At 42.6% G+C, this 16,907-nt stretch overlaps 1 protein-coding gene across 1 annotated transcript in view; it reads right to left on the reverse strand.

The window, feature by feature from the left end:
- Nucleotides 1-5,675: 5,675 nt before the first annotated feature.
- Nucleotides 5,676-16,907, reverse strand: part of GHR (growth hormone receptor) — a 79,145-nt gene continuing 67,913 nt past the window's right edge. The window contains exons 3-8 of the mRNA XM_056848153.1: nucleotides 14,032-14,189; nucleotides 11,970-12,148; nucleotides 9,099-9,264; nucleotides 7,606-7,696; nucleotides 7,317-7,386; nucleotides 5,676-6,659 (exon numbers count right to left, since the gene is read on the reverse strand). Coding sequence (XP_056704131.1) covers nucleotides 5,676-6,659; nucleotides 7,317-7,386; nucleotides 7,606-7,696; nucleotides 9,099-9,264; nucleotides 11,970-12,148; nucleotides 14,032-14,189 — 1,648 coding nt within the window. The remainder of the gene's footprint in view (nucleotides 6,660-7,316; nucleotides 7,387-7,605; nucleotides 7,697-9,098; nucleotides 9,265-11,969; nucleotides 12,149-14,031; nucleotides 14,190-16,907) is intronic.

The following is a 16,907-nucleotide window of genomic DNA, read 5'->3' on the forward strand; positions in this document are numbered from 1 at the left end:
GAATGTCATGCAACGAGGATTGTTATTTTTTTCTTTCGTGGGGGGGAGGAGGGGAAATAGCCTAAACAAAACTAGCCTATTTGTATCTTCTGTTGCTTTTATAGCCTTCAAAGTTTGAGTAGAATTGAACTGGGACGTGGAAAGAAATCTGGTTTGATATTCAGATTCCCCACTCAGTCTAGCTCTTTCAGGTCTGGCCGGTGTCTATGTGCGAAGCTGATGTTTTAAGTCTCTTTACCTTCTCAGGAATCCACCTTCTGAAGTTCAAAGTAATTTTGCATTAGCTGGGGAACTTTGTGTGGGAGCTAGTGTCTGAGCAAACAGAGACTATCCAGTCTTCTCTGTGTTTATCGTTTCATTTACTTCATTATTTTCCCAATGGGGACCCAAAGCAGGATATGTCATCCCCCCCTCTCCCATTATATCCTCACAACAACCCTGTGAGGTAGGTTAGGCTGAGAGGGTGTGACTGGCCCAAGGGCACAAAAAAAGCTTCTGTGGCAGAGTGGGGATTTTAACCTGGGCCTCCCAGATCCTACTCCAACCACTACACCACACTGGCTTGGCAGTACTAACACAAAGATTTATCCCATTCTGTGAGGGCATCGTTATGCTTGTATCTGATTTAAAGGTCCTGGTTTAGTCAGGCAATTGCCAACACCCTTGGAAACAGTTTTGCCAATGTCTGCTGAAATACTACTGTGGATTTACGTTGTATGATTCCTTGAAGTCACTGACACAAATGTGTGTGCTTGTTAAGTGCCGTCAAGTCGCTTCCGACTCATGGCGACTCTATGAATCAAAGTCCTCTAAAATGTCCTATCTTTGACAGCCTTGCTCAGGTCTTGCAAATTGAGGGCTGTGGCTTCCTTTAGAGTCAATCCATCTCTTGTTGGGTCTTCCTCTTTTCCTGCTGCCCTCAACGTTTCCTATCTTGATTGTCTTCTCCAGTGACTCTTGTCTTCTCATAATGTGACCAATATACGATAGCCTCAGTTTAGTCATTTTAACTTCTAGGGTCAGTTCAGGCTTGATTTGATCTATAATCCACTGATTTGTTTTTTTGGTCGTCCACGGTATATATCTGTAACACTCTGTAACTGACATAAATATGCAGTCTTTATTATGCATGAAATTGCTTATGCCATCATTACAACACCTCCCTGGCTTCTCGATATCCCAGTCTTAGTTTTCTTACTATGCAATCCTATGCAGAGTTACTCCAAGCATTGAGTTTCATGAACCTAGACTGGAGTAACTGCACAGGAAGACACTGCTTGATCTATAAGGGTAAGAATCAGTATTTTGAATTGTGCTCAGAAACAAACTGGTAGCAAGTGAAAATCTTTACGCTCTAGAAAAATAGGACCAGGTCTACAGGAACGTTATGATTTTATTATATTTTTTTTGTAAGCAACTTCTAGCCGGTTCTCCGGTAAAGCATAAACATTTTCTAAATAAATAAATTTATTTATCAACTGAAGTTTCTGAAAATTGTTCAAAGACCTTCTGCATGCCCAACACTGCAGAAATTTGGAAAATGTGATATGCAAATGTGCTGGCTAAAGGTCAAATAGGGAACGATTCCTTGAATTTAAATGCATTTTCATCCTTCATAAAACGTTTGCAGTAAAGTGTACAATGATACCAAGATGGATCAACGAAAATAAATTTATTAAACTTGGAGAAGAAATAACAACACTGACATGAGGCAAGTTAAATACATACAGAAAGACACAATTCTTCATATTAGAGTATAATGGCTTGTGTAACCAGCAAAGTACCAAAATGACATTCTGAGATTGATTGAGGTATTTAACTAGTTTTTGGTGACTGAAATGCTCCATCAATATAGAAATATAGTATAAGGCTCCCTTGCCTCCAACAAAGACTTACATAGCTTTAATGGCATTAGTGCTGAGAACTAAAGAAGGCAGCTGTCAGGAAAAAAATAAGTTGTAACACACCAGCAGAGTATCTAATACAATTTGTCTTAAAAATACAAGCCAAACACAAAATTTCCTAGTTCCAGCCACTGAGAAGGCAACATCCTTGCGGTTTAGAAAAATAGCTTTGTTAAAATAGCAAGTATGTCAGAAACGCTGAAGTAACTCATTCTGAACTATAGTGCTTAAACATAACAGAGCCTCCAGCTGTGATTTGGTTTGCTTCTCAAGGTTCGATTACATGATTCAGGATGCTGGGATTTGTTTAAATTCACAACCGTTGTCTTGAATCAGAACCTTGGTTCAGGTTTGCCATTCCTAGAGGTGTAACCCCTTGGTCACAACTTAGGGTTACCAGCTTCCAGGTACTAGCTGGAGATTTCCTGCTATTACAACTGATCTCCAGCCGATAGAGATCAGTTCACCTGGAGAAAATGGTGGCTTTGGCCATTGGACTCTATGGCATTGAAGCCCCGCCCCTCCCCAAACCCTGCCCTCCTTGGGCTCTGCCCCAAAAACCTCCCGCCGGTAGTGAAGAGGGAACTGGTAACCCTTTCACAACTTCAGGCCTCAGCTAAAACTGGCTGTGAATTGCTTATGTGGAAACACTACCCTACTTGAGATATAGGCTTAGATCTGACAGAATCGTTAGACTCTGGCTACATATTACACTTAGCTTGATCTCCAGACGAACACCATCAGTTCCCCTGAAGAAAATGGCTGCTTTGGAGGGTGGACTATGGGATTAATACCCCGCTGTTGTCCTTCCCCAATCCCTCCAGTCCCTACCCCCAAAAGCTCCAGGTATTTCCCAACCCAGAACTGGCAACCCTAATTACACTGAGTGAAAAGCAGCAAGGTTCTGAATGTTCAGAAAGGTTAAGAGGCTGCTGGCTTTTCCCTCCTTGTGTCTCTGCTGCTCTCAGCTTATTTCCCTTAGCAATTGGAAGGGACAGGATGAGGGAAGATTAATTGAGCAAGATAACCCGCAAGGAAAGCCCAATTGCTACTTTAGTATGTCTTCAAGACAAACCCCTATATTTTCACTGACTGCAGAAAGAAGCCTGATGAAGGCTTCTCTGCAAGCGCCTGGATGTTTTTCATCGGAAAAGTGTGACATGTAGCCAGGCTAATCTTCTAACAGTGTGGTCCTAAGCATGTTTATTTAGAAGCAAGTCCCTCCAAGTTCAGTGAATCATGAGGACTGTAGATTAAGGCAACCATCGGCAACTGACTGGGTCCAGATTTTGAACCTCATCTTCTTTCCTTACAGACTACTTACACCCATTCTGTGTAAACACCTGTCCAAAAGATTCATAGATAACCCAACGACGACTGTCCCAGCTTTATGAACTGTTACTAAGTTTGATGGTCTATTCCTGCCCTAAAGATAACACCAATTGGGAGAAAGAACCTCTACAGTCTAAGGGCTCTTTTTCTTAGATTTAAACTCTCTTCTAATTTCTGGCCAGTTCACGTAAGCAAGCCCCACACATTTTCTCCACTCCATTGCGTGTATGTGGGTACATACTTGTGTGAATGTGTTAATACAGTCAGCAGCCATAGGGATGGATCCCACCAAACACTTCCACTTGTGCAAGAGCTCTTGTGCAAGCAGAAATATAAGAAAGTAATTGCGAGTAGGTTTTGCACTAAGTCAACAAGGATGCATCCTATCTTGTGTTTTCACTTGCACAAAACACAGCGCATAGTATATTTCAAAAAGCTGCCTCCTGATAATGACCTTCTTCGATCAAATCATATCACATCTCCAAATTGGTCTATTTGCCGATGCCTCAAATAGCCTTTGGATTTTCATACGCAGAAACATTGATCGGAAGGGGAAACAATCAGTGTTTGATCGAACAGTAGCTCTTGCATAATGCCTTGCGCAAACGGAAGTGCATTCAGTAAAACCTCTCTTCCATGACTGCGTGGCAGGATACTCCCCATGTTCATGACTCTAGATGCGCTATTTCCAGCCATGTGCTCAAGGGAACTTATGCAGCTGTTCCTATCTCCCGTTTGGCACTCATTGTACATCAGTGTGCTCTGCAGCTTGAAGTAGGTCACCTCAAGCTTTGGAGCTCTGGCTCTGAGCTTGCAGCTCAAGTCTCTGATCTCAAGGATTCTGAACTAAAGATACTGCAAATCTAGAGTTAGATACAGCTGACTGCAGGCCCAGTCCTGGCCCTAGTACTTGCCTGTATGACTGCTGAAGAAACAAAGCATGGCATGCATGTTGGAAACAGACCTTTGCATTTAACTTATTTTATTTATGTCATTTACATTATTTTACTCTTTACCTATGTAAACAGAATTTGAGACTGAAGACTGTTAAGGCGTACCTTGAGAAAACCGATCAATGTAAATAAGGCTTAAGCCACGCTACTTAAAAGCCTTGCTACATATGCAAAATATGCAAGAAGAAAAAAAGAAAAAAAAGAAATGTGCACTTTTAACAATATTGTGCTGAGTTCTATAACTTCATTTGATTCAGAGTGTGAGCTTTAACCAATTCTGGAGTCCTGACTCGGCTTTAAAACTCAGTGTTGTTTTCTGAGTCAAGGATTTCAGAATCTGATGTGAAAGACAGTGTTGTTAAGTCACCTGTGCTGTTTCCTGTGTGCTTCAAAACTTCCCATAAAAGTGTAGTTCTGGTCCTGAAAAAGTCCAAATCCGTTTTAGTTCTTGCTGCTATACAAATTGTGTAATAATGTTAGCTAGGAGAAAAAAACCCTGATGACGGAAAGTCTCTGTTTTGTACATACTTTGCATTTTGCTTTGTACATACTGCATTTTGCCACAAAATCCAAACATATGGAGAGTATTTTAATAGTCAATTAGGTTCCGATAAAGTAGTGTAGCAACTTTACATTGAGAATGCTGTATAGATTTTGTGGAGGTATAAAAACGTTTTGTACAAAACATTTCTTTCCCTTATATTCTTTTTTAAATGCCGCAATGACTGCAAGCACGTATATTCTAGAGATGGATCATTATAATTAAACTACAATGTGCAATGTGCATATAAAATATCCATGCCTGCTTGTCTAAAGTATTAAAATAGGTCTATTTATATAAATCAAAATAAATGTATTTATCCAAACTACTTTTGCTTTCCTACATATATTCTTCGGTTCTCAGTATAAACATCTTGGCATGTGATGCAATTTGACAGCAAATGTTCAGACTTCAAAAGCCACTTGCTATTAGCTTTTTGAATAAAGATGATTTATGGTACATTACAAAGTCACCCAGTTTCTTGAGAATGACCCCCAAACCAACATTGACAATCACAAAAGACGGTCACTGCTACTGAAACCAGCCCCCGCGACATTTCAAAAAAAGATATTTACAAAAATATGGCAGAAATACTGTGACTGAGTCAACATCTCAGAATAAAGAGGAAGGGGATATACCCATCCCCCCTTTGAAAATACTGAACACATTTGTTTTGGTTTAAGCATACAAGCCCAAGCCGACTCTATGCCTTTTAACTATATGTCCCAGTTCAAAGGGACTCCGACATGCACATGGATCTCCCCATAGACATGACTATTCATTTCAATGTTAAGGAATGCTTTGCAGTTATGAAAAATATTCCATGGCAATAAAATGAATCGGGGAGCCTCCCCCCACCCTTTTTTGAAGAGCTCCAAGTGTGCTTGGGAACCTCAAGGAGGCAATTGAGATGGGGGGGGGGTCACACCATTTTGCGCACGAAAGCTACGGCAGGATTTTGTTCAGTTGGTCTGCGCTCACATACCCGCAGGATAACATGAATTCTTTGTCTGGCACAGGGAGAGCGGTGGCATTAAGCACAAGGCCTTGCGGGGATTGTACCACATGAATGGAGGTATAGTCCGCCACAGGCATGTCGGAGCTTTCGGCTTCTGCTGCTGCTGCTGCTGGGGTGGTGTTCATAGCATTAGTGGTAAGGCTCTCTGTGGTGAAGTAAGCACCCTCGGGAAAGCTCTGCTCTGGAGCTTCTGGCTCAGCCTCTTCTTGAGGCGTCACAGTGACACATTTTTTCACATCCAACTCACAGAAATAGGCACTGTCCATAGCAAAGTTTGGTTGGCACTGCACAGTGGGTTCTTTCTGAACCTTGCTCAGGGGTTTTCCCATCTTAATTTTTTGCCCCGGAGAAAGTACGACGCTTCCTCCTGGCGTAATGTCACTGACCTGCGTGTAAAAGTCAATGTTTGCCACTGAACTCTGGTTGCTTAGCTGGGTTTGGACAGGAGGGCTGGTTGCCTCAGCACTGTTAGAAACCTGAGGTTTTGGTTGCTGGTGTTCTGGTGGATTATCAGATGGCTGCTGGATGTTTGAGTTGTCTGCATCTGACGGTGGCTTCTGGTGTTCTTTTTGATCAAGGCACAAGAGATCCTCTTCTTTTTTGTTTGCCTTTTTGGACTGACCAATGTCTGAGGTACCATCACATGTATCACTCGCGCTGAAATCGGTCTCTGGGATATCTGGCTCGCAGCAGCTGGCCCGCCCAGAATCATCGTCCCTCACTCCAAGGCAGCTGTGAGACTTCAGGTGGTCGTCGCCAAGAAGCCTGTCGGTATCTGACCCTCCCATTCTCTCTTCAGCATCATCTATATCCAGCTCAATAAATTCAACCCAAGAGTCATCTCCGTAGAGCGGTGGTATGTAACTACCATGGCAGGCGAGGATGGAATTGACTTCATCAAGTTTTCCTTTCTGTGATCAAATAAAATGTTAAACTATTATGAAAGGGGCAATTATTTATTTTTATATTTATTTAAGGGGTTGGATCCCATCCAAAACCTCTGCTAACAGGACCTCTATTAGTGGTAAAGGACTTTTCCACCTCCACACTCTTTCTCCAGCTCAAAATGCCCCCAGAAAGGCCTGTTCCCTCAGAAAAGGGGGAACATGGACCACCAAGGAATAACATGAAAGGTTTGGTGTGGGAGGGGGGAATAGATGAACATTGTGCCCCCAGTCTATCAGTGAAAACTTCAAACCATCAAATCATCTTTTTGCCTGCCCTAGTCAAAATAGGTACACATTGAAAGATGATTTATATTTGATTCCACAACCCTAGAGTGGAAGTAGTTAGACAACACTAGTTTGTTTGCTTGTTTATTTATTTCAAACATTTTTATGCTGCTTTCCTACCCAAACAGGGTCCCCAAAGCAGCGAACATGAAACCATTTGAACATTAAAACAGCATTTAAAATAATATATAACATAATTCAATAAAGTCATATAAACACACAACACCAAAACCATGGAGGTGGTTCTTAGTTCTTAGCTAGCGCATCATTTTGGAACATTCATGCTGTAACGATGATCATTCTGCCAACTGGCTTTGTATAACATTCCTGAATTACCTTTAAGAAGTCTGGATCAATCCCTTTTATTTTCGGAACAGGGACAGGAGGAAGAATCAGTATCTTTAACCTTGAAAAGAAACATTCACATTTAATTTGAGAACGCTGAAATAGAACATCATGAGTAAGGACTCTGCAGAAAATTTTAAATGTTTTGGAGAGTCAGAATCCGTCCATCCCTCCTTTGTTTTTGTCTACCAGCAGGGGTAGAAAAGGTAGTAATTGATGGGGTAAAACAAAAACCACAAAAAACGATTAGACACAATCTGTCAGGGGTAGGAAAACTTACTTCTGCTGTTTAGAAACGAGGATAACTGACAGCATCACCATCATGCCAATGGTTCCAAAGGCTATCACCAAAGACCAAGGGACTCGAAATTCTGAAACAAAACAAAACAAAACAAACACCTCAGAGAGTTGTGTAATTTCCTAAATTTCTTTATTAATTGTGGAAGTTTCTTGCTAGCAACAACAAAAAGATTTTGTGAATAATATATAATTAATGCAAACACAATGCATCCATCACTGGGTCTTTTTGTGTTGAAAAATGATGGTTGTGTTAGTAAAGAGGCTACCTGTTCAGCTGAATAGCTGAATAAATTCATTGTACAAACTACCTGGTTACTGTACAGCTATGATCCCCAAGAAATAGATATAGCAACAACAAAAAGGGGAAAAAACCCTTAACCCTATAGAACTAGAATAAGGTACCCAAAAGGTAAGGAATCAACATGAAGTCATGGGCTAATATTGACGCAAGTGATTTTGTGTTTGTATTAAATTTATTATATATTATTCACAAAATCACTTGTATCAATATTAGCCCATGATTTCATGTTGATTCCTTACCTTTTGGGTACCTTATTGAAGTTTCTTGCTAGTTCGTGCTGGATGTTTTTGGTTGCCTTGTGTGCATCTTTCCTGCTAATGTCTAGGACATTGAAAAACAGATGACATGTTGAGTGGACATTTGAAAGCACACCACGAAACAAAAATCCTTTTGGACAAGAACTAAAGCAAAACCCTTATTAGCTCAGCTCCACTTTAAAAAGAAGACCACCACGTTTAATTCAGCCATACCTGTCAAAAGTCTTTATTAATGGTGACAGGTTAGGAAAGAACACCAAAAGGCTGGGGGTGGGGGGCGTGAATCCTCACATCCCAAGGTAACTAGCCACCACTGGTCCCTTTAACTAAGTATTCTCCTATTGGACACAATAGCTAACTTATCTGCTAGCATGGCCAGATTTGCTTGGTTAGCAATGAAAATAAGGCAAAGATCACTTAAGTCTATACAATAGCCGAGGAAATAGAGAATGTGTATTGTGCCTACTGTATATATATATCTATTTACTTAATGTATGTTTTTTCTGATAGACTTATTCTACCAAGGTTTTTGCTATTATTAAGCATTTCCATTTTAATAATATACAGCTTTCGTTTTATTTGATATTAATTAGCCATGTACCTCTGCATACTTTCCCATTTTTAAGCATTTAAATTTTAATTGTATTTTGTACTTGTTTTACTCTATATTATTCAGCTACATAAATTCAATTTGTTTGATGGTCTATGACTGCAAATAAAATGATGATGAACTAATCCTTCAGCCAATCCTTGTGCATGGCACAAGCTGTGTACAACATGCCCTGAAAACATCAGATGCACTGAATGAGCAACACAGCCATGCTCTTAATGACTAGTGAAATCTGAGTCCACAGCTAAGCTGTAAATAGGAAACAGTATTTTCAGCGGAGCTTGGAATAACTTTTTCTCACTTACCTTCTTCGCATGGCGTCAGGCTTATTGCACCAAAAGATACATAAAGTATTTCACTGAACTCTCCATAGATTTCAGACGATCCTTTTGCTCGGATTCGTATCTCATAATCACGGCAAGTCTTCAAGGCATACACAGGAAGTTTTGTGGTTGAGACCACTGTCTCCAGCTGTAAGGATGAATTAAACATTGAGCGACGGCGTGGTTTTGCAGTCGGGGAGTCAGCCCAGGATCTGGGAGACTCAGGTTGGAATCCCCACTCAGCCTAACCTACCACACAGGGTTGTAAGGGTAAAATGGAGAAGGGGAGACTGTTGTAAGCCCTTTTGGCTCACTACTGGGGAGAAAAGTGGGGTGTAAATGATGTAAATATTTTTTGAAAAGGACCAAAGAAGAACCCTGCTTGATAGAGCAATGGTCCATGCAGTTTAGCAGCTTGTTTCCAACAATGGCTGACTAGATGTCCCTGGAAGATCTACAAGCAAGACCATAGCTTCCCCTCTTGATGTGCATTAGCTACTGTATGCAGAGGCATTTAATTTTTCCTTGACGCTATAAAGAGAAAAGTTGCCACATCTCTCACGCAGTTGTCTGAATCTCAAGGTTAAGCTGAGAATCATAGGTGTGATGATCCACAGCTGACCCACTATGTACTGTATACCATGCTGGACAGTTACGTACAGTTGCAAAGTCCATGCAAAATGAATCCATAGGTTAGCATTCATGAAGGGTCAACCATAACATCAGATTCTAAGGGTCCCAAAAGAAGACAACGACGAAGAGTTGGTTTTTATAAGCCGACCCTATGAATCAAAGTCCTTCAAAATGTCCTATCTTTGACAGCCTTGCACAGATCTTGCAAACTGAGGGCTGTGGCTTCCTTTATTGAGTCAATCCATCTCTTGTTGGGGCTTCCTCTTTTCCTGCTGCCGTCAACTTTTCCTAGCATGACTGTCTTTTCCAGTGACTCTTGTCTTCTCATAATGTGACCGAAATACGATAGCCTCAGTTTAGTCATTTTAGCTTCTAGGGTCAGTTCAGGCTTGATTTGATCTATAACCCACTGATTTGTTTTTTTGGCAGTCCACAATATCCATAACACTCTCCTCCAACACCACATTTCAAAGGAATCTACTTTCTTCCTATCAGCTTTCTTCAATGTCCAGCTTTAACACCCATACATAGTAATAGGGAATACGATGGCATGACTTAACGTAATCTTGGTGGCCAGTGATACATCCTTAGACTTCAGGATCTTTTCTAGCTCCTTCATGGCTGCCCTTCCCAGTCTCAATCTCCTTCTGATTTCTTGGCTGCAGTCTCCCTTTCGGTTGAATCTACATCCTATAAATTTCTACTAAAACTTGTCTTTCTAGGACGTAAAGACTCTGATTGCCTCAGTTTGTTTCAAAGACAGCCTAAAATACCATCTGATTAAGTGGGCTTTGCTGGTTTATTCTGTGAAATTCAAGACACTTTTGTTATGAAAGAAATGATGTATGCCAGTAATGGCTATTATTACAGACTGGGGCCGCACCATTACCACACGGTGCACAATTTAAATCCGACATGATGACTACAAGACAATGAGTCATAATTGTCAGTTAATACCATGCAATTAAAGGAAACATTGTTTTGAAATAAAATTTCTAAGTATGCAAAATGAGGAATTAATAAATTTAAAGTTGTTGGGCCATTTGAACAATACATTTGAAATGCATTAAGTCCCACTGAGATTAAAGCAGCTGTAATTAAAGCTGCTCATAAAATCTTAAAAGCCTGGATAAAAGGAGGAGGAAGTGATTGTTAAAACAGCTGGGGAAAAACATTAATAGCAACTCTGCAAACAAATTTTAAAAAGTGAAAACACAGTGTTGTTTCTGTTGGGGCCAAACAATGAATTTATGTTGTCGAAGGCTTTCACGGTCAGAGTTCATTGGTTCTTGTAGGTTATCCGGGCTGTGTGACTGTGGTCTTGGTTTTTTCTTTCCTGACGTTTCGCCAGCAGCTGCTGGCGAAACATCAGGAAAGAAAAAACCAAGACCACGGTCACACAGCCCGGATAACCTACAAGAACCAATGAATTTATGCCTCGCTGTTTTCATTGCAAGTTTAGTGTGGACAAGAAATGCCCATGTTTTAGTGGCCAAATACCCTCCCCTTGACAACTGGTGTTATTTGCAAATGTTTTATGCATCTTGTTGTTATAAACGGTTGTTTTATCTGCAGGCAAGGACTGGAGCTTGTCCTGTGCTACTCTCGTTGTGAGGAACACCCAGAAATCAGCAAGCTGTTCAGCATATTTAGAAATGCCATTCTTCGCACAACTGCATAGTTAAATTGTGGATCTCCCTGCCCCAGGATGTGGTGATGGCTGCCAACTTGGAAGGCTTTAAGAGGGGAGTGGGCATGTTCATGGAGGAGAGGGCTATTCATGGCTACTAGTAAAAATGGCTACTAGTCATGATGCATCCCCATTCTCTCCAGGATCAGAGGAGCCTGCCTATAATATTAGGTGCTTTGTAACACAGGCAGGATAATGCTGCTCCACTTGTCTTGTTTGTTGGCTTCCTAGAGGCATCTGGTTGGCCACTGTGTGAACAGACTGCTGGACTTGAGCGGCCTTGGTCTGATCCAGCATGGCCTTTCTTATGTTCTTATGTTTCATTCATGTGTGCCTGTCCACTGGCATAGGACTGACCAGATGTTTCTGTTGGTGGACTGAGTCTACCATATAAGCAAGCCTTTGTCTAACAGGAAAGTATAGATGCTAGTAAGGAAGGTCTATCCTGCAGTTTTCCCATTAGTCTAGAGCTTCACTCTGACCCTCAGGTCAAGAATTGGGACATCCCCTGCATGGGGTCTCTGACATACCTCATTCCATTTTGTCCCATTGACTTCTTTGTACTGTAGCTGATATTTCAGAGTGATCCATCCTTTTTGAACATCTGCAGAAGGTGGAGGCTTCCAAACGACTTCAATGTCTGTGTAGATGCCTATTGGGCTTTTGTTTAGTACACTCCAGTTGAGTCCAACGGGAGGGTCAGGGATTACTGGGAATTAAAAAACAAGTGTTTTCTGATGAGTACAGAAAAGATCTTTTCCAGTATGAATTCCTTCCCTGGGCATCTCTCCCACAAGAAACTCGGAGACTTCTCTGGAAGGCTCTGTGCCACGACAGAGGATTCTGAGGCAAAGTACTAGTTAAGAGAGTGGGAAGTGGGCCTTCTGGCTCCCTTTAACCCTGCTTCATCCTCCCCAGACTGGTATGCAGGCAGAATGTGTGTGTGTGTGAACACAAGAAGAAGAGTTGGTTTTTATTTGGCGACTTTCTCTACCACTTAAGGAAGAATCAAACCGGCTTACAATCACCTTCCCTTCCCCTCCCCACAACAGACACTCTGTGAGGTAGGTGGGGCTGAGAGAGTTTGACAAGTCCAAGGTCACCCAGCTGGCTTCATGTGAAAGAGTGTGGAAACAAATCCAATTCACCAGATTAGCCTCCACTGCTCATGTGGAGGAGTGGGGAATCAAACCCGGTTCTCCAGATCAGAGTCCACCGCTCCAAACCACCGCTCTTAACCCCTACACCACGCTGGCTCTCTGTTGGTGGACTGAGTGAAGTAGGTAGATGGAGAGGTGGAGGATGAAGTATAACTGTGTGTTTAGCAGGAGGGACACTAGAGGAAATTGTGGCCATCAGAGCGGACCCTAGAGGCAGGAGCAGCATCAGGAAACTTTAAGCAGCCTGACCGGAAGACAAGTCAGCCAAGCTGCCAAGGGTGAGGAGATGCCGGCAGGAAGGCAGAACTTGCGAGGGCGAGCTGAGACAAGGAGCACATGAGATGACAGCAAGAGATGCTCAGGAGCCTGCCTGGGGGAGAAAAGAAGCACCTGGGAAGAGTGACGCAGCTCTGAGCTGTTGGCTACAGCTAGAAGAGCCTTGGGAGGAGGAATGTCTGTGTAGATGCCTATTAGGAGGAAGAGTTGGTTTTTATATGCCGTCTTTCTCTACTACTTTAGGAAGAATCAAACCACCTTCCCTTCCTCTCTCCACAACAGACACCCTGTGAGACAGGTGGGGCTGAGAGAGTGTGACCCGCCCAAGGTCACCCAGCTGGTTTCGTGTTTAGGAATGGGGAAACAAATCCAATTCACCAGATTAGCCTCTGCTGCTCATGTGGAGGAGGTGGGGAATCAAACCCGGTTCTCCAGATCAGAGTCCACCGCTCCAAACCACCGCTCTTAACCACTACACCACGCTGGAAGGGCAGGGGAAGATGCCACTGCTCAAGGAAAGTGACGGGGCTCATTCAGAGAAGGCGAGGCAGTTACAGGTAGCTTTGGGGACTGATGTCTAAGAGGGGGCACGGGTGAGGAGGCCTGGGAGGGGAGCACAGCACAAAAGCCAAGGAGGACACCCTGGGGAGTGGAGCCCAGGTTTAAAAGGCCAGCTCCCGGTCAGAGATAGCAGCACCTTAGTCACAGGAATCTTGAGCGAGGCCCTCCAAAATCTGCAGCTACCTCTGGGCAGGCAGGATCCAGGGATGGGACGAAGGGGCAGAAAGGGTGTAGTGATGCGGAGAGGGATTGGGCAATAAAATGGTCCAGGTGTGTGTGTACCTGCAGGAGCTGGTGATTTGGAAGAAGCAGGGCAAGGTGCTGAGAAACTGATGGATGAACCCTGTATGAGTACATGGTTTTGAGGGAATCCAGGATGTGCAGAAGGGGAAGGCACAATTCCATACAATGTGATGAAAAACTTTGTTAAGAACATACGTTGCTTTCCATTTTTGACATCCAAATGTTTAAAGGGAGAATGCACAGATCTGTCCAAATGTGTAATTACTTCTAGTATTCAAATTAATACACACCAAAGAACCTTTGTATATAGTATTTTTTTAAAGCAGGATAGAATATATAGTAAAAAGTATACCTATTTCATCAACGAGTATACATTTTTCGTCGTACGTTTGATTTCCACCTATTAGCTTGATACAATAAGGAACCCAGACAGAGGTGTATGTAGTGTTGAAGAAACAGCTGTTTTCACCTGCGGTTACGTAATCAGGACATTCCTTCCATTCACTCTCCCTAGAATGACAGCAAAATCACAATGAAAAATGCACATATCATGAACATTCCAAGAAAGAAGTTACATCAGGTCTGAGAAAAAAATATATTTTAACCCCACCCCCACCAAATAAGCCAATTTGAATTTTATCTTTATGACCTTCAAGGCCCTAAACGGTCTGGGACCATCGTGCCTCTCCAGATACACCCCTCAGCGTGGTGTAGTGGTTAAGAGCGGTGGTTCGGAGCGGTGTAGTCTGATCTGGAGAATGGGGTTTGATGCCCCACTCCTCCACATGAGCGGCAGAGGCTAATCTGGTGAACTGGATTTCTTTCCCCACTCCTCCACATGAAGCCAGCTGGGTGACCTTGGGCTAGTCACACTCTCTCAGCCCCACCTACCACACAGGGCGTCTGTTACGGAGAGGGGAAGGGAAGGTGAATGTAAACCGGTTTGATTCTTCCTTAAGTGGTAGAGAAAGTCGGCATATAAAAACCAACTCTTCTTCTTCTCAGAGAGCATTGCTTTCTCTCTTCTGGCCCTGGCCTGGTAGAACTCTCTGTCAAATGAGACCAGGCCCCTGTGGGATTTAGCTCAATTCCACAGGGCCTGCAAAACGGAGATGTTCCGCCAGGTTGAGGACAGCAACGGTTACCATCAAAACTGGCCTCCTTGCTCTTGTTCCATCTTGTCCACCCGCCTTCTTTTCCTGACCAAAGGGTTTGCTAATGTGTTGATTGGCACCTTGGATCTTAGTACATATAAACTTGGGATTTTTTAGAGGCTTTATTGATAAATTATTATGCATTATAATGTACTGTTTTAAAATGGAATGAATTATGCCTGTATTATAATGGTTGTGAGCCACCCTGAGCCTGGCTTTGGCCAATGAGGGGCGGGATAAAAATCTAATAAAATAAATAAATGTTTATAGTGCCTCATGCAACTAGCCATGACATTTTCCTTCCTTCCCCTAGATTTAATAGCCACTAGCTATCCATCAACCACTTCACACTTTAAAAAGGGGAGATGAAATTTAATTTTTCCTTGACACTATAAAGAGAAAAGTTACCATGTCTCTCACACAATTGACCCATCTATTTGACAGCAGATAACGCAGTATCTGCTTCTCAGAAAGCATCTTTAGCTGTTTTATCCAGGGAGTGATATTTTTATTCCATGCAATATTATTTTGTGGACATTCTAAAACTATGTGGGCTAGGGCAAAGCTTCTTAAACGGTGGGTCGCGACCCCATATGGGGTCACATAACTGAATGTGGGGGTCGCAAAAAAATTGCTTTCGTCTTTAATAAATGGTAAAATTATATGTATACCAAAGAATTGCTTTAAAATAAGTTTCTTTATGATTTATTATCAGTAAATGTTTGATTTGTATACCTATTTTATATAGCTATATACCCGAGGCCATGTAAAAATTTCTCGGGCGAAAAGGGGTCGCGAGTGGAAAAAATTTAAGAAGCCCTGGGCTAGGAAGTCTAATTGATCTGGACAAAATGGGCATTTTTGTTCTTTTGCAATCCATGACATCTTGCCCTATTTACCTGGATGTAATTCTCTAATGTGTTGCTAAACAGTTGAAGGGATATTGCAAATATCGTCTACGTATCTGTTTCTCAAGGTTGGGCCAATCTGCCACCGTTCCCAATAACCAGGCTGCTGCTGTGGCTCCTTTTAAAACCTTCCTGCCCGATTCTAACCAGGGAGTCAGCAGGGATCAGCACTGGAAGGAGGGGGGACCAGGAGGATTCTTCACTCTCACTTGCCCATCTCCAGCGCTGCTTCTCCCTGTCGTCTGGCTGGTTGGAAGATGGCAGGAAAGTTTTAAAATGACTAAAGAGGCATGTGAGTGGGTGAGGGGGCTCCTTCTCACCCCAGCCCCTGTAGCTGCCAGCTAGCTGTCCTTTTAAAACTTTCCTGCCAGTTACTAGCCAGCCTGATTGCAGGGAGACATGATAGAGGTCTATAAAATTATGCATGGTATGGAGAGAGTGGGGAGGGAGCTTTTCTCCCTCTCTCGTAATACTTGAACATGGGGTCATCTGCTGAAGCTGAACTGTGAGAGATTCAAAACAGACAAAAGGAAGTATTTCTTCAGACAAAGTATAGTTAAATTGTGGAACTTCCTGCCCCAGGATGTGGTGATGGCTGCCAACTTGGAAGGCTTTAAGAGGGGAGTGGACATGTTCATGGAGGAGAGGGCTATTCATGGCTGCTAGTAAAAATGGATACTAGTCATGATGCATCCCTATTCTCTCCAGGATCAGAGGAGCATACCTAATATATTAGGTGCTGTGGAACACGGGCAGGACAATGCTGCTGCAGCTGTCTTGTTTGTGGGCTTCCTAGAGGCACCTGGTTGGCCACTGTGTGAACAGACTGCTGGACTTGATGGACCTTGGTTTGATCCAACATGGCTTTTCTTACGTTATTAGGGAGAAGCAGTGCTAGAGATTGGGGGGGGGGATTCTTCGCTCCCACTCGCCCATTTCCAGTGCTGCTTCTCCCTGCATTCTGGCCAGGTTGGGGTGTGTGTGCTGAAGATAGGGGGCAGATAAAGGTGGGTTGACTGTCCCCTGTTTACCAATATAACCTGTTAACTACAAATTGTCCTTAAGAGTCTCTGTGTCACACAGAACCACGGTTGGCAAAATGGCTACTGTGTGTGATAAAACTATTTTCATGACTTCCATCTAGGCATTTCTGGTGCCTTAACATG

Source organism: Euleptes europaea, chromosome 4 (assembly GCF_029931775.1).
Source record: "Euleptes europaea isolate rEulEur1 chromosome 4, rEulEur1.hap1, whole genome shotgun sequence".
Classification (NCBI taxonomy): Eukaryota; Metazoa; Chordata; class Lepidosauria; order Squamata; family Sphaerodactylidae; genus Euleptes; species Euleptes europaea.